The sequence below is a fragment of the Aquarana catesbeiana genome, linkage group LG01, assembly GCF_042186555.1.
Source record: "Aquarana catesbeiana isolate 2022-GZ linkage group LG01, ASM4218655v1, whole genome shotgun sequence".
NCBI classification, from domain to species: Eukaryota; Metazoa; Chordata; class Amphibia; order Anura; family Ranidae; genus Aquarana; species Aquarana catesbeiana.
In genome coordinates, this window is record NC_133324.1 from 521,745,929 (window position 1) to 521,764,826 (window position 18,898).

Here is an 18,898-nt window from a genome sequence, read left to right on the forward strand (position 1 = left end):
CTAGTGTGACCGGTACTCAATGGAGCCGGTTCACACAGGTCCGGGGTGGCCGCTGAACCGGTTGCAAAAGGGTCCTGTGCGTGTTTGGGTCCATTTCGGGTGCAAATTCAGGCAAAAATTCCGACCTGAATCACACCTGAACTGATGAACAGACATGCACCGGACCCCAGGCGTGAACCTGGCCTTAGTATCAAGCTGGGGATTTGCTTAGTATTCTTGATTCAAGATCACGATTTATTGTACATTAACAGCTATATATCATTCCCCAATATTTTTACTATAACCTTTAATGGACTAAATTCTGTACTTTCTCATGTCCATCATTCAGTGTATGCTGAATTGGGAATTGTGCAGTACCAGTCTTTGTTCCTCTATACTGCATTTTACATTTGCCTACAGATTAAGGAGAAAAGACAATTTTGAGTGGATGTAAAAGATTTACGTACAAAGCATAGTAGTTTTTTAAAGCTTTTGTCAAGTAATATTGTATTTTTTTATTCTTACATAAATATGCAGTGATAATTATGACTATCTACCGTAGAGGCTGGATAACCCTTCCCTCCCCTCCTCCCCCTGTATCTCGCTCTCTCTTTTACCTATTCTCTTTCATTTCTTGTAGTATTTTGTTTTTTGATGGAAACTGTTATTTGGCAAATGGGAATATTAATATTTGGAGACACATATCCCCCAGGTGTAGAATCTACATGGTCAAATGTCCCTATATTTAAGTCAGAGATGTCAAGTAACCCTGCAGCAAAGACCGGCTACTGGTTAAATAGTTATTTAAGTATCGGTCAGATATTCTCAAAAGTATACTTCTGAAAAGCAAATAAGATGTGATGCCAATGTACACGTTATGCGGGGATGTGATACCCCTTTCAGTTAGAATATACATTTCCCTTTTTTGCTATTGTTGTAAAATGCTTTACACTTGATAATGAATAAAAATGTATTAAACAAAAAAAAATATATAAATATGCAGTGATGTTGATGAAGCATTTTAGAGCAAAACTATTCTGGAACACATGATTTATTTATTTATTTGTCACCCAATTATCTTACTTCATGAATCTCTATTTTAGAATAGAGGCTGGTTTCGTGCCTGTCATCATTCAACTGGTCTGGAGGGTTTGATACCTGCCAGTGCTCTGCGTGAACGTCCAGCAATCAAAGTTGATTCTCGACTTAGCCTAATGCCGTGAGTTTGCAGTCTAACCAATTTTGAGCGTTCATCATATTCAGATTGCCTTTTTTTTATTTAGTACATTTATTCTAAATTACTTACTTGCATACAGTTGCAGCTTTCACCCTTTGGTCCCGCAACTGCCTCTAGGAGGACAAATGTTAGTTGATTTCCAGCCAGGGGCGTAGAAAAGAGGGGGTCAGGGGTGTTCAAACCCCCCCAGAGCATCCTGGCAAAATGCCCAGACAGTGCCCCTGCTGCTGCGCTGCTCAGCTTCAGCAACAGCAACAGCACAGTAGAAGCAATCAAGGAGTTTTGGAGTGCAGCAGCCAGTCCCCCTTCTATTGTGCCAAATCCCCATCGGTTTAATAAGGGGTCCTCCCAAAAGGCATGAAATTCCTGCGAGGTCCTGATGCTTGCAATACCTCCAAACAGGTCTTGGATACCTGCAACTGACAGTGCATGGTCGAGGGAACTCCTAGACTCTATTGTGGCATATTGTGGTAGGACACTGTTTTACTGCCTACCACAATATGTTGCACCTTGCACCTGCTCAGGTTGCATAGTAAGGTTAGCTAAAATACAGTCTTGGGTCTCATTCATACATCCTACATGACTATGGTGCGGCAAGCATACTGCCAATACCTGCACCTGGGAAATGTTCCAATCTCTGCTCAGCCTGTACACCTGAGTGATGGGCTGAAAACAGCCAAGGTTGTCTGCTGCTGTAAACATGTATCCACATGTAGCTGCACATCCAGTGGTTACCTGCAGGTAGGGATACATTTTTGCCCTTGGACAAAATCTCTCTTCATCCAGGGTCGGAAACTGCTCCCTAACAGCAGGTAATCACTTGATGTGCAGATACTGTACATGTTAACATCAGTGGACAGCCTTGGCTATTTTCAGCCCATCACTCAGGTGTACAAACAGAAATTGGAACACCTTGGATCCTGGCTGTAGGTATTCATGGTATATTTGCCATTTAGAATATATGATAAGATAAGATCTAAAGCCTGGTACACACAGTACTTTTTTTTTTTTTTAGTTCAATCCAACGGGCTGAATGAAAAAAAAAACTGGGGAGCTCAGGAGAAGTTATCTGTACTAATGATGTGAAGTTATTACAGTGATCTCCCCGCTGAGCTACTGTTCTGTCAGTGCTTGCAGCCATTGGCTGAGAGTACTGATCGGATGCTGGTTGGCTGTTGGTTTTCAGCTGGCGGTAAGATCAGTTTCTGTCGGACAAGTACCTATATACATGGGCCGAATGTCAGTCAGTTTCTACTGCACCTGATTTTGGGGGCTTAAGACTGGATAATAGGCAATCTTACTGTGCAACCTGAGCAGGTCTTTGTGAAGTTGGCTCAGTTTCTTTTATTTAAAATAAAATATTTACCAGGTACATGCTGCATATTGTTACACAATGAAAATATGCAGTAAGTACCAATTATAATTCTTTTTTAAAATACTATATAGTGCTAAAGGAACAAAATTAGTATGGCTGCAAGTTAAACATTTAGCTCAGGAAGTACATAGCTGGTGTATATTTAAAAACCTTTGGATTACATAGGTACTTAGTAGTTACATAGTTACATAGTGGGTGAGGTTGAAAAAAGACAAAAGTCCATCAAGTCCAACCTATGTGTGTGATTATATGTCAGTATTACATTGTATTGCATTGTATATCCCTGTATGTTGCAGCCGTCCAGGTGCTTATCTAATAGTTTGAAACTATTAATGCCCCCCCCGCTGAAACCACCGCCCGTTGAAGGGAATTCCACATCCTTGCTACTCTAATGCCTCGTACACACGATCTGACATTCCGACAACAAAATCCTAGATTTATTTCCGACGGATGTTGGCTCAAACGTATTATTCATACACACGGTTGCACAAATGTTGTTGGAAATTCCGAACGTCAAGAACGCGGTGACGTACAACACGTACGACGACCCTGAGAAAAATGAAGTTCAATAGCCAGTGCAGCTCTTCTGCTTGATTCCGAGCATGTGTGAAATTTTGTGCGTTGGAATTGTGTACACATGATCAGAATTTCCGCCGTTGGATTTTGTTGTCAGAAAATTTGAGAACCAGCTCTCAAATTTTTGTTGTTGGAAATTCCGACAAAAAATGTCCGATGGAGCCTACACATGGTCGGAATTTCCGACAACAAGTTCCCATCAAACATTTGTTGTTGGAAGTTCAAATCGTGTGTACAGGGCATTAGAGTAAAGAACCCCCTACGTAGTTTATGGTTAAACCTCTTTTCTTCTAATTTTATTGAGTGGCCACGTGTCTTATTAAACTTCCTTTCGCAAAAAAGTTTTATCCCTATTGTGGGGTCACCAGTATGGTATTTGTAAATTGAAATCATATCCCCTCTCAAGCGTCTCTTCTCCAGAGAAAATAAGTTCAGTGCTCGCAACCTTTCCTCATAACTAATATCCTCCAGACCCTTTATTAGCTTTGTTGCCCTTCTTTGTACTCGCTCCATTTCCAGTACATCCTTCCTGATGACTGGAGCCCAGAACTGTACAGCATACTCCAGGTGTGGCCGGACCAGTCTTGTAAAGTGGGAGAATTATCGCTTTATCCCTGGAGTTAATCCCCTTTTTAATGCATGCCAATATTCTGTTTGCTTTGTTAGCAGCAGCTTGGCATTGCATGCCATTGCTGAGCCTATCATCTACTAGGACCCCCAGGTCCATTTCAGTTACATAAAGGATGTTAGCTACATAAACACTTAAGGCTAGTTTGCACTAGTTTTGCACTCTGAAGAGGATCCGTGTTCAGATTGCTCTTTAAAGAGCATTTGGCAGGCAGTGTGGAGGTACAGTATTGCTTCCTCAACACATATTTTAATCCCTTAAACCCTGCACTACTGCACCACAACCACATTCAGTTGAATGGAGATCATTTTTACCGTGCTGCATTGCAAATCCTCATGACCTAAATGTTGCCTTTGAGTTTGAAAGACCTGAATCCCCCCAGAAAAAAAAATATGTACGGCCCTGTTTCCAGCATTTTATAAATATGTACTAAAGTCTTTTACCAACATTTTAGCTGATCATTCCTGCTGATGCAAAATGTTCTTTTACTTTGTTAGGTTATACAGTATATTATATAACATGCATTATCTAAAATTATCCTTTGTTCTTTTATAATAATATAATAATTAATATAATTTAATCTTTTGGACCTGTCTGCCTCTTACCACATCACAGCTGGTTCCATGGCTCTATATCTGGGGTACAGGCAGTCCAGCAGCTTCAGACCAGAGAAGAAGGATTGTTTTTAGTACGAGAATCAATAAGACATCCTGGGGATTATGTGCTTTGTGTATCTCACCATGGTGAAGTTGTGCACTACCGGATTCACCACCATGAGAGCAACCTTAGCATCGATTTGGAACAGAAATTCAGCAACCTGATGGACATGATTGAGGTGAATAACTTGCATTACGAAACAGCTACTGGGGTTAATTAGTATTAGTAAACATATGTGTCCATTCTGTAGGAAGTGAAAATTTTGATAAATCACATTTATACAATGCCAAATTGCAGAATAGTTCCCTGAGATTTCCGTGGGATACAGATATAAAAATATTCTATATATTTTGCCTTTCATGTAAACCTCACCTTTACAGATTTCATGAAGCTTGTCGCCCGAAAATGAGCAGAAGCTTCTATTTTGATGACAAACGCACATATAGTAGCCCATTCAAGTGAATGATTTAACAGGGTAATTCTTTCTTAGTTGGCTTTGAGAGGAGATCCTATTTTATGGTAAAGAGGTTTTGCTTCAAAACCAGAAACACAGTCACATGTAGAAATATGAAGTTCTATGTTTGGCTATGTTTTCAGTTCTAGTTCACTTAAAGCTTAGTTATGTTTTATATAATATAGTTTATAGATATGTTTATGTACTGTATATTGCACCCTTTGAGAACATTTACAATCATTTTTATTGGTTATTAGGCACAGGGGCAAGTAGCTTTTCCAGGAGTAGAGGTCAGAAAACAGGGACAAAGCAGAGGAAAGCATAGAAGGGACACAATAATGTATCCCCTATGGTCTCAGGCCCAAAGATCAAGTGTTACCATGTTGATGCGGCCAATCCACAACAGGGATAGACATTTCTGGGATTGCAAGAGTGTGGTTAGGGACCTCAGCAGGGTGTAATAATTTGCTACAGAAAATAAGTAAAATGAGGATTCATTTATTGCCCAAATAGGCCTTAAAGATGTCCAATGAGCCTGGATGTGAGAGACTAACTCACAGCAAAATGTGAAATTCAGAGCCGTAGATTTATTTTGGTTTACTGTAAAGCCCAGCAATTGGGCAAACTGAGCAAGTGTTCTATGAAGGTTCAGGAGGGTAGAGAGAATACTGCTGAGATCCAGAAGGGCGAAATCCGCAAATAGGTTAATTTTGTGGTTGAGTCCAGCTTTAGAGACCCTGGTAATGTCAGGGTTGTCTCTGATCATCATTTCCAAGGACTGGGGATAAGGAGCAACCCTGTTGTGTGCCTCAAAAAAATTGAATGGTTAGAAATAGTATCCCACATATCTAAACGTAGTGTGGGGGTATAAGGCTGATATCCACATGTCAAGGGATAAGAGAAAGTCCAAGAATTCACAATGGTGTAAAAGGTGGATAAGGTGGATACCTTTTATGGACATTATTCCCAGCTTTTTTGAACAAACCCCATTTGGTGGCACTTTTTGATCCAAGAGCCAAGGACTTTGACACTTCAGGTTCACATTCAGGAGGGAAATAAGTCAAAACTGTTAGAGATCAGAGGCCATGTCTGGTTCATTGGGAATCATATGTGCATGGTGAGGTAGAAGAAAGACAGGCTCATGTTTTCAGGGCATTGAAAAGTCAGAGTCAGATAAGTAACCAGAAGATAGGAAACAGTCTAATAAAGACTTACAATGGTGCAATGTCAGGCTCTTGCAGACTGTCAGCACACTGTCCACCCGTACCTTCAATACGGGCAGGCAGTTACTGAAGTCCCAGAAACTCAATGGACTATGAGAGTGCTGACCAGCACCCTCACAGTTCATCAAAAACTACAAGCTGTCAGCTGCAATGGATGATGGTACTTGTAGGCATTAAGAACGCAGTGAATGAATGAAGCAGCCGTGTGGGTGGAGCAGTTTTCATATTGTGACAGCGTGTACAGGGAGAACTCCCCCGTCCGCTGTCACAAGGAGGAGGCAGATCGGGGGAGGGGGGAGAGGAGCAGGATGCTCAATATGTTACATGGTACACCCTAAATATGGGTGTACCATGCACCATGTAACATGTTGATAAATGTGAACTCATCCTTTATGACAGTGGTTCCCAACCTTTTTGGCACCAGGGAACGGTTTTGTGGCATCCAATTTTTCCAGGGACTGGGGGTGGGGCTAGTTTTTACGGAGTCAGTCCTCAGTCCCCTTCACATCACAACCCCCCTTTTACAGCACAGTTCCCCTTTATATCAGTGTCCACAGTCCCCATTTAGATCACAGTTCCCCCTCTTTAAAGCAGTCCCACAGTATCCTCAGTTCCCCTTCACATCGCAGCCCCCCTTTACATTACAGTGCAGTCCCCTTTACATTAATGTAAAGGGGACTGCACTGTAAAGATGCACTGTGATGTAATGGGGATATCATTATAAAGGGGACTACACTGTAAAGGGGTACTGTAATGATTACAGTGCCCCTTTACAGTGTAGTCCCCTTTATATAACTGTGTCCCTTTAAATTACAGTGCCCCTAGCAATCACAAGCCCCTTTCAATCTCTGCCTCTCCTTCTTAGCCCTAGCTTTAGGAGATTTCCTCATTCAGGGGTTGATTTACTAAAGGGAAATAGACTGTTGACTTTGCAAGGGAATCTGCCCCATAGCTTAGTAAATAAGATGAATCTCTGCTGACTTCTAGCATCCAATAATGTGCAAGCAAAATTTTTTTTTTTTAATTTTTGTTGCATGTAATGGTGAATTTACCACATTCCCTTGCAAAGTGAACAGATTATTTGCCTTTAGTAAATCAACACCTATGTGTTTTGCAAGCATCATCAGAGAGAGCAAGGAGCTGTAGGTATTGAAAAGACTTAGTGCGTTTCGACGATTGAGAGGGAGGAGGGTTTTCAATACAAGAAAAAGAGAAAGTAGGCAAATAGGGAGAACATTTTTAAGGCGTCAAAAGTGGGGTCACCAACTCATTACTGTGGTTAAATGGGGTTAAAGGGCCTCCCAACTGTGTTGAGCCTTTTGGATAACATGGAGCGGGATTTATCCGCACATGAGTAAAATGTATGTCTGGACCATTGTGAGGCCTTCTCTGCTCTTTTGGTGAGCAGGAGGTCCAGCTCCATGGCATTTGTATTGCACATGCTGTACTTTTATTGGGAGATAAATGTTGAGATTTCCATGCCTCATCTGCTTGGGAAAATGCATGAATCCTCTGTTCCCACTAAATCTATCTATGTGAAACCATCTAAATTAAGTGCCCCTATGGGCCTCCTAAAGCATTATCTGGTAAAATACTGATCCCATGTTTTCTGAAAAAAAAAAAAAGGTTTGAATGTGGATTTTAAGTTGAAGAAAAGTTTCTAGTGTCATGAAGAGAGACTCATTCAATCTGCAGCTAAAAAGAGTTTGTCAGGCTGAGACAGGCTAAGATAAACAGGCTGAGAGAGAGTAAAGCTGGCCATAGATGTTTTTTGTCTTTCTTTTTTGATCAGTCAGCCAGGTTTGCCTACTATGGGATGGTTGAGCTTTTAGGGAATATTTTCTGTTTTATGTTTGCTGAAGTTTGGCCATTCATCAGGGACCCTGCTGCTTTGTGACCAGCTAATGCTGATTGTAAGGAATACTGGGATGTGTCACAGGGCAACTTTTCATACTCCACAGCAGACACATGCAGAGTCCAGTATTCTACAGAGCATATGCCATTTTGGTTTGGTATTTGTGTTTTTTTCAACCTGACTAACTGTGTAACTATGTACCTCTATATCAGCTTGCACCACCCTTGATGATGGCTTTACGCATGAATGATTACAGTAATTATTATTACTTATTTTTATATTCTTACTACTTTCCATTCCACTTTCAGTTCTACACCATCAACCAAGGAGCTCTCTGCACTAAGCTTTTGAAACCTAAGCCTAAACAAGGAACCAAATCAGCAGAAGAGGAACTCTCGAAAGGTTTGCAAGTTCCCAAAAGATTTAATTTTAAGTAGGGTTAGGTAAATTATTTTCACAAGTTCTTAATTCCTAAATATGCATTAGGTTGATTTACCAAAACTGGAGAGTGCAAAATCTGGGGCATCTCTGCATAGATATCAATCAGCTTCCTGTTAGAAGTTAGAAGCTGATTGGCTACCATGCACAGATGCACCAGATTTTGCACACTCCAGTTTTAGTAAATCAACTCCTTTGTCTGTGACCTTAATATTTCAAAGTCTCTTGAACCTCTGTACATTTCAAATCTATATATTTCTATACGCATCCTATCCACCTTTTAGTTTTCCCTCTTGAAACAAATCTGATCTTAGCCCCAGCTTTGATTTTAATTTTATCATATAGAGCAAAGGAGCAAAAAGCAGAGAAAATATGTGAAAAGGTGTCAACTGCTAGCTTAAAAGGTGCCAACTGCTAGCTTAAAAGGAAAATACTGAAAAAAATACTAAATGTTAATTTTGTTGTAAATAAAATATATAAAAAATACTACACATTTCCTTTGATTTTTAGAGAGTCAGTCTAAATCTAATTTAGCCTTTTTCAACCAGGGTGCCCAGGCATCCTGGGGTGCTTTGAGGCAAGCAGGGGTGCCTTGGCAAAATGCCTAAAATTGCCCAAAAGTTGTATACAAACCAGCATGTGGCTGAAGCCTGCCTTTTAGTTACACAAAGCCACAGGTTTTCATTGTGCGCCATTACAACCTTCTAGCTGCCAGCGTCCTAACAACCAATGGCGTCATCAGCTGATAAGGAGGATGTCAGTCGCCTGCATAGCATCCTTGTCCGACCCTCCCCTGCCCCTCTCCATCAGTGTTGGGGTCACATTATCTGAGTGATGGAGAAAAACTGAGAGAGAAGAGAAACATTGGCATACTAGTCAGTACCAGTTTTCAAAAGTGTATTGGCTTTGGAAGAATAAATCACCTCTAACATTAGGCATCCTACATGTGTGGATGTTGCTGCATTATGTAAAAACTATTAGAATAGTTTTTACATTTTGGAATGGGGTGCCTCAAGACTGTCCATAATTTTTAAAGGTTGCCTTGAGATTGTCCATAATTTTTAAAGGGTATCTTGACTAAAAAAAGGTTGAGAAACACTGATCTAATTGATGATGATTAAATAAAAAAAAAATGATAATACGTTATATAAATTATCTGTTGCTTTCTTTGCTGGGCTCAGAGAGAGAGAGAGAGAAACTTGGTCGGTTAGGTATGGATTTTGAGGGAACCCCCACGCCATGGGGGCCCCCCAAAATCCATACCAGACCCTTATCCGAGCATGCAGCCCAGCAGGACAGGAAAGGGGGGATGAGCGAGCGCTCCCCCCTCCTGGAACATGCCCTCAACATGGCGAGTGGGTGGTTTGGGGCAGGGGGGCTTTTCCCCACAATGCCCCTCCTGCCCCAAAGCACCCACCCCCAATGTTGAGGACGTGTGCCCTGGTATGGTCCAGGAGGGGGGGCACTCACTTGTCCCCCCCTTTCCTGACCTGCCGGGCTGCATGCTCGGATAAGGGTCTGGTATGGCTTTTGTGGGGGGGGCCACGCCGTTTTTTTTTTCATTCTGTCATGGGGTTCCCTTTCAACATCCATACCAGACTCAAAGGGCCTGGTATGGATCTTGGGGGGGGACCTCACTTCGTTATTTTTTTTTATTTTGGCGTGGGGTTCCCCTTCAAGATCCTCAGAGTACACATCGCACCACAAGTCAAATCATCATGATCCGACTTGGATGTGACTTCTATTAAAATCAAAGCAGAGAAAAGCTCTGAAACTTGTCAATGATCATGCCATTTTTCTTCTCTATATCATTGCCCTTGATACAAACATGTTACATATCTTCCTTCCTTACAGCTGGATGGTTACTTAGTTTCCAACGCTTGACTCTTGGAAAGAAGATTGGCCAAGGAGAATTTGGAGGTAAGGCCAACAAAAAAAATAAAGTAAAATAAAAAACCACAAAAAGAACTGTGTAACAAGAAACAGTTTTTCATGACAAGCTGCAGGAGATAATTACCGTATTTATCGGCGTATAACACGCACTTTTTTCCCCTTAAAATCAGGGGAAAATCGTGGGTGCTTGTTATACGCTGATCCCTGCCGATCTCCGCTGATTGTGAGCGGAGCGATCGCCGCCGAAATACACATAACTGAGTGTACTCGGCTCTTCTCGGCTCCGCTTACAGTCACGCCCAGTCCCGCCATTGGACCTGTGTTATGTCCATCAAAGGGCGGGCCTGGGCGTGACTGTGAGCGGAGCCAAGAAGAGCCAAGTACACTCGGCTATGTGTATCCCTGCGATCTCAGCGGCACTCGCTCCGCTCCGCCAAGTCCCTGCGATCTTGGCGGCACCATATTTAAATCTGTCCAAGGCTGTAATGACAAGGCTGCAATGGACACTGGGGGCAAGGCTGCACTGGCGCAAGGCTGCACTGACAAGGCTGCAATAGACATTGGGGGCAAGGCTGCACTGACAAGGCTGCAATGACAAGGCTGCAATGGACACTGTGGCAAGGCTGCATTGGGGCAAGGCTGCACTGACAAGGCTGCAATGACACTGACAAGGCTGCAGATGGACACTGATAAGGCTGCATTGATGGGCATTTAAATGTAAGTTTTTTTCCTTAAACTTCCCTCCTAAAAGTTTTCTTCCTTAAAATTCCCTCCTAAACTTGGGGTGCGTGTTATACGCGGGCTCGTATTATACGCCGATAAATACGGTAATCATAGGATACAATTGCTTATGTAACAGTCATGTATTGTGTAGTCATGATTGTGCCCAGGCAAATGGGCACAGTGGCTCATAATGACACATGTATAACAACATTGTACAATATATATGCTGCAGTATATTCAACCTGTTCCTTTTAGTTTTCTGGAGACATACATTAATATTTTTCAGGAGTTAAAATGTTTTTCTGATGTGGTACGTTTTTAAAGGAAATCTTTCAACCAATATATTTTTTTTGTGTAATAAGTAATTAAAATAATAAATAGCATCAGTTACAATATCTTGTCAATTACCTATAAACATTAGAGACAATATAATGTGCTTGTACAGTGCCTTGAAAAAGTATTCATACCCCTTGAAATTTTCCACATTTTGTCATGTTACAACCAAAAATGTAAATGTATTTTATTAGGATTTTATGTGATAGATCAACACGAAGTGGAAGGAAAATGATAAATTATTTAAAACGTTTTTTTACAAATAAATATGTGAAAATTGTGGAGTGCATTTGCATTCAGCCCCCGTGAGTCAATACTTTGTACAACCACCTTTCGCTGCCATTACAGCTACAAGTCTTTTTGGGCATGTCTCTACCAGCTTTGAACATCTAGAGTGACATTTTTGCCCATTTTTCTTTGCAAAATAGCTCAAGCTCTGTCAGATTGGATGGAGAGCATCTGTAAACAGCAAGTTTCAAGTCTTGCCACAGATTCTCAATTGGATTTAGGTCTGGATTTTGACTGGGCCATTCTAACACAAGAATAGGCTTTGATCTAAACCATTTCATTGTAGCATTGGATGTATGTTTAGGGTCGTTGTCCTGTTGGAAGGTGAACCCCCGCCCCAGTCTCAAGTCTTTTGCAGACTTATATGCCCTGTACACACGACCGGTTTTGCCGTGGGAATAAACTCCGAAGGTTTCTCCGACGGAACTCCGACAGAATTCCATTCAAGCGGTCTCGCCTACACATGGTCAAACCAAAGTCCGACTGTCAAGAACGCGGTGACGTACAACACATACGACGGGACTAGAAAAAGGAAGTTCAATAGCCAGTAGCTTCCGTCTCGTACTTGCTTCAGAGCATGCGTCGTTTTTGGTCCGTCGGAACAGCATACAGTCGAGCGGTTTTCCTGATAGGAATTGGTCCCGTCGGAAATATTTAGAACATGTTCTATTTCTAGGTCCATCAGAATTTTCTTAAAAAAAAAAGTCTGATGAGGCATACACACGATCGGAATATACGATGAAAAACTTCCGTCGGACTTTTTCTGTCGGACATTCCACTCGTGTGTACGCGGCTTAACAGGTTTTCTTCTGTTTCAATATTATTATTAAAGTTTTTCACTGAAAATTATTAAAGAGATTTCAGTATTGATTTTGAACAATACAGAGCTTCCACAAACTGAATAACACATCGTACAAAAATGGAAAGTCAAACTTTATAAGTGCATAAGTACAATGTGAAGAACATATTATCACAATCCGCATGGCTATAGGCCATGCTCCCTGAGACTTTTTGCCTCTTATGTTTCAGAGGTAAACAATCATAATCTGTAATCAATATGCTTTATTAACCACAGTCTTGATTGTTTATCTCCAAAGTGAACCGGAAGACAGACTGCAAAATCTAAACGTCTCAGTACGTCCTTCTATGTTATGATATCAACACAGTTGAACGGGGCTCAGAGTATGCCCCCCATGCTGAGGAATGTGCATCTCTCCCCTCAAGTAGTGGAAGACGCTCCATCCCCCAAAAATGCGGAAGAACGCAGTCCGGGCCGCTCAATACCAAAATCCCCTCCCCCCCAAAAAAACAAGGGAAGAAGGGAGGAAGAGAGAAAAGAAGGGGAAGGGAAGGGAAAGGACTTCGCACTCTTTTTCATGTCAGTCAGGAGGAAACCTAGCCAGCGACAGTCTGGGGATTATTAGTATACGATCCATGGACCCCATGCCTTTTCAAACACCTTCAATTTATCCTGTAAGATTGCTGTCAACCATTCATTTAACATAAGCTAGGAAAGTTTATGTCTGAGCTGGTCAAATAGTATAGCCGCCGACCTCCAGTTCCTGGCTCTTTTAATTATAAAGGTGAGTAGCTGTCTCTGAGTTTTAGAGGCCTCCTCAACCTGACATCCCAGTAACACGTGGTTTGGGGACTTGGTCAGGTTAATTTGAGCAAGACTAAAAAATTAAATTTTAAACTCTGATCCAGAACCGCCGTACCTTGGGACATTGCCATCCTATGTGGTAGGCCGTCCCTTCCTGCCCACAGCCCCAAAAACACTTATGCCACGTACACACGATCGGAAATGCTGCCAGCAAAACTCTGATGAGAGATTTTTGTCGGAAAATGCAACCGTGTGCTCCACCGGTCTTTTACTGGTGGAATTCCACCGAGCAAAAGATTGAGAGCATGTTCTCTATTTTTCGGTAGGGGAAAAGTTCCTATCTGAAAATGCGATTGTCTGTATGCAATTCCGACGCGCAAAAAAATCACGCATGCTCAGAATCAAGTACGAGACGGAACTGCTCGGTATGGTAAAACTACTGTTTGTAATGGAGATGGCACATTCGTCACGCTGAAATGTTTGAAATAGTTTAATGCAGCGCATTCTCTTCTTCTTTAGAATGCTAGAATAATGAAGTTGTTTTGCTGCTCATATTCACACATTCTCCTGAATAATCTTTTTTGTTTTTAAAGTCAGATCTCCATAATAATGTTTATAATTTTTTTTATAGTCATTTTTATTTTATTTTTTTATCAAGATCTCCTGTTTTTTTTATTTTAAATTATTTTATAGTGATCTCCATATTTTTTTTTTTTATTTTGTATGTCACGTTTCCACAACAACATTATTATCTTGTATTTGTAAACCTCAAAGAGGTTGCTTGGTGTCCCTTGTTAATTAGACATTGTATTTTTGAAATGTACCTGCCTACTCACAAAAAAACTTTCCTATTTGAAGAAAAACACATAGGCAAGTATTTTAATATAAAAAAATCTACATTTGTTCTGGCTCATAATAACAAAATAAAGAGGAAGGCAACACTGGAGAAACTGCTGGAATTTGTGAAGCCTTTGTACCCCAGGGCAGACATCAACTCTTTGTAAATTAAAATTGGTAGCCTGAGAAGTCCATATAATAGGGAGCACAATCTGGTCCAGGACTCCCAGAGATCACGAACAGCAGCAGATGACATATATGTCCCCATGCTGTGGTACTACAACAGCCTGCGTCTTCTGTCAGACCAGACTGAAGCCAGGTCATCACTTTCTTGTCTTCCTTACAGCCTTCCCTCCACGGTGCCCTGCAGCCTTCCCTGCAGCCTTTCCTGCAGGCTGTGGCTCTGGAGGTGGACTTGTGGCAGGAGGAGGAGAATGGGTGAGCGCACATAAGTGGACATCATCGGTCATTTGCCCCCTCAACCCCTTGTGAATGGCCTAAAAAAAAATTTCTCACAGTTGAGGCATTGGCCCTCCTCCATTTTGTGCAAATTTGAGGCTATATAGTAGCCATAGGCCTCTCTAGCATCGAGGGGGGCTTTCAGGGCCTCATTAGCCTCCTTAATGAGGACAAGTGCTGCCTCCTCCACGTTCCTCCTCTTCCTGGGCCTTTTGGGTGGAAGGCGGAGGGGAGGGACCTGGGATTGGGTGAGGCTGGGCCCGGCCACCTCCTGGCTGACACTAACACCCACCTTGTGGCTGACACTTCCACCTGCCTCCTCCTGGCTGAGGTCTTCCTGTGTATGAAAAAGGGACATAGTTTTAGTTTTTGGTTCATCAATCACACACAATTTTAAACTCACGACTGTTGCAAATTGAATGTTAATAAATAGAAAACACTATCATTCTGAGCCCAGCATTTTTCATTCTTGTCCCAATCATTTTTGGCCCCTACTGTCTAGTGATATGTCAAACACTTCTGTCTAACATCTAGTTAACAACAATAATTTTTCCACAAAAAAATGTTTCAGGCTGGGTTCACACTAGTGCGACAAACGCTCCGACATTGGGAGCTCATGTCTCATGACGTGTGAAAATCAATGTTTCCCTCTGGGAGCCGTCCTAACTGGTCCGACACAAGTTGGTCCGACTTTGAAAATGCTCCCTGTACTACTTTTGTCAGACTTTGATCCTACTTTAGCCCATTGACTATCACTGAAGTCGGATCAAAGTCGGATCGCCGTCTCGCATGATCCGACTTTGGCACGCGACTTGTGCTCAGATGATCTTGAGGGGGAACTCCGGCCAAATTTAAAATAAAAAACTGGCATGGGTCCCCCCTGTAAGAGCATACTAGGCCCTTGGGTCTGGTATGGATTTTAAGGGGCACCCCTTACGCCGAAAAAACGGAGTGGGAGTCCCCCCAAATCCATACCAGACCCTTATCCCAGCAAGCAGCCCGGCCGGTCAGGAAAGGGGGTGGGGAAGAGCGAGCGCCCCCCCCTCTTGAACCGTACCAGGTCGCATGCCCTCAACATGGGGGGGTGGGTGCTTTGGGGCAGGGGGGCTTTGGTTGTCGGGTCTGCGGGCGGGGGGCTTATCGGAATCCGGGAGCTCCCTTTAATAAGGTTGCCCCCAGATCCCGGCCCCCCACCCTATGTGAATGAGTATGGGGTACATCGTACCCCTACCCATTCACCTAGGAAAAAAAGTGTCAATAAAAAAACACACAACAGGTTTTTAAAGTAATTTATTAGGCAGCTCCGGGGGTCTTCTTCCAACTTCGGGGGTCTCTTCCTTCTTCTCCGAGTTCTCTTCCTTCTTCTGCGTGCTCTCCGGCTTCTTCTCCACGCTCTCCGGTTCTTCTCCCGCTCTCCGGTATCTTCTGCCGGGCTCCTCCGCTATCTTCTGCTAGGGCCTGGTATGCTCTTGGAGGGGGAACCCGTGCCGTTTTTTTATTTAAAATTTGGCGTGGAGTTCCCCCTCAAGATTCATACCAAACACAGTGCCTGGTATTGACAGAGATCCAAGTCGCAGGACAGAGTCGGATCCAAAGTAGGACGGTTGTCGTGTCGCACCAGTGTGAACCCGGCCTCAAAATACTATACCTGGCTCCAGCTGGGCTCCTCAATTTCTTCCAGGATGGAAGGCCCAGGTTGGTCCTCAGAAGCCTCAGCTGGGGTTGAGGGAAGAGTTGAGGGAAGGCTGGATGGAAGGGGGGCCGGAAGAGTCGAAAGTGATTCCCTGGCTTCCATCTGGTCTTCCAGAAACCGCATCTTGTTGTAGTACCACAGACTGGGTACATACACATCCTCTGCTGCTGCTCCTGACCTCATGGACTTATGGACCTTCTGAAGCTCCTTCCTATACGTGCTTCTCAAGCTACCAATTTTCCTTTCCACAAAGTCGATGTCTGCGTTGGGGACCTGAGTCTTCATAAATTCCAGCAGTTTCTCCAGCAATGCCTTCCTAGCTGGTTTATTTCTATATAAGGGGTTTTTCATCTCCCACAAATTGCGCATATCCCTGTATTTATCAATTAACTGGTCCATGAATTCTGGGTCTTTAAATTGTTTCATTTTTGCTGCAAGACCAAACAAAAGACAAAAACACTAATATCAGGCTAAACTCTCCTAATCTTATCCCAATATAGGCCTCAATCTAGAATCAGTATAGGCCACTCACGTCCCTAGTTAAAATGTAACCTTCGTTATTACGTTTGCCGCTTCCGTTCCTCCTTCTTCCGCACACAGAACTTAGGTACGACACATGCGTGTTAGCTTTATATACACTGTGCATGCGTGAAACTCCGCACGCATCGCCCGCCCCTGACGTTCTTTCTAGAATATTCCCCGCCCCTTCTCTTTTGGCGCGCAGTGGGAGACAACATGGCGGAAACACAGCAGGTGCGTGATAATAACAGTAATGAGGAGGAAAGCCCAGAGCAAGAAACGTCCTGATCCAGGAGGAGGAGATTTAAGCCCTCAAATATGGCCTTTGTAGAGAAGGTGGAGATGGTCGACATATTGAAGAGGGCTGACTATGATGGGAAATATGGATCGTACACTAACCCTAATCAGAGAAAGGCCATGATCATGAAGAGTCTGCACAAGAATTTTGGGGTACGACGATCCAAGGAGCAACTGAGGAAACACTGGTCAGACCTGAAACTGAGGGAGCAGGATCAGTATAGAAGGATCAAGAAAGTGCTTCTAAAAAGTAAGTAGTTGTCATGTGTTACGATTATTATTATTACTTGCATGCTGCTCCATGTGCTTTTCTTTACTATTGGACAGTATAAAATGGCGACTTTCATGTTCATGGGCACAGTAATCGGTCATAGTAAACATTGTTCAGTTGCCAACTAAATACGATGTTTTTGCCAGATACAGGGTTAACTACATTTGGTCATGATAATTTGTATTAAAAGAAGTTTAGGACATTGCTGTCTAGATGTGTTGAAACTAGAAGCAATTGCAAACTTAATTCAGTGTAATGTAAGGAGAGGACACTCAGCAGCTGTTTACACATCTCAGGAGGAGGACTCAGGAGCACTAGTGTGGGACACAAGAACAAACTTTTTAGGGTGTCCCACACAGGTGCTCCAGTGGATACTTGGGGTGTCTCCATGTGTGAAACTTGTCCAAAAAAGGGAAGTATTCCAGCTTGGTTAAGGGAATAAATCACGTCTTCAGCTTTGAACTCTGCCTAAATAGACAATTGTACCCCAATTCCAAGCAATGTTTCATATTACTATTTCTGGCCTCAAATATCTGTGTGCTAAGTATACCCTTTGTTTCATTCTCATAGGGGAGAAAATACTCAGGATGTCTGAGGACTCCAGGACCCCCCCACCTCCTGAAGAATGGGACCAGGAAACACCACAGGCTGAGGATGTGGAGGAAGGAGAGGTGGTGGAAATTGTCACCACAAAAGGTGAGTGTCTGACACTACAGATTCAGGTAATAGATGTATGCCAGCATATTTATAATACATGGTGTGTATTTTTTCTTTAGGTGATGTGCATGTTGTTAAAGAACAAGCTCCTCATTTCACCACTGACAGTGCCCAAAGGCTTATCCAGGACATCATGTATTGTATTCAGGATTTAGACGTTATAAAGCAAAAAACACATGAGATTGAAGTCAAACTGAAGAACATGATTGATGTACTAGGAAGAATATAAATACCCCAAAAATGCCACATTTTTCTTGTTTTTAACAATTTTTCTATGCATTTTAAAAGCCAAATTTTGAAGATGCACACAGTGTGTCAACATGTGCTATCTGCCATCAGGGCATATCAATGTACGCGTTTTGTGGCTGCAACCCCTTCCTCGCAACACAAGTAGGTGAGAGGAAGTGGTTGCACCCCAAAACACGTCTATTGATCCCCCATGATGGGAGATAGCACATGTTGACATTAAGTATGGGATCAGGAGGACAATCCCCAGTTTGACTCCCAATTTGTGTGCATCTTCAAAATTTGGATATTACAGGGGTGACATTACTCCATCTGATGAAGGCAATATCAACACATTTTGGACACTATAATGTCTGATATTGCCTTCAAGTTTTCAATGTTGAACTTTCTAAGTTCATGAGTTGTGTATATTATGTTTTGAAACATGCCTGTTTATGTACCCTAAAAAAAAAATTCATGGTAAAACTTTAAGTTTTTAACTTTCATTGAGAGGTGAATGCATAAATAATGTGTGTTACTTTGGCCAGCCCCTCCTTACTTACACTATTGGCAGCCCACTGGACAGGTAAGAAGTGTCATAATACAAAAATTTTTGCA

At 42.4% G+C, this 18,898-nt stretch overlaps 1 protein-coding gene across 1 annotated transcript in view; it reads left to right on the top strand.

Annotated features, from left to right (window-relative positions):
• MATK (megakaryocyte-associated tyrosine kinase) overlaps nucleotides 1-18,898 on the top strand; it is a 251,195-nt gene that overhangs the window by 196,788 nt on the left and 35,509 nt on the right. Inside the window, exons 6-9 of the mRNA XM_073594228.1 lie at nucleotides 1,083-1,198; nucleotides 4,411-4,630; nucleotides 8,293-8,386; nucleotides 10,277-10,342. Coding sequence (XP_073450329.1) covers nucleotides 1,083-1,198; nucleotides 4,411-4,630; nucleotides 8,293-8,386; nucleotides 10,277-10,342 — 496 coding nt within the window. The remainder of the gene's footprint in view (nucleotides 1-1,082; nucleotides 1,199-4,410; nucleotides 4,631-8,292; nucleotides 8,387-10,276; nucleotides 10,343-18,898) is intronic.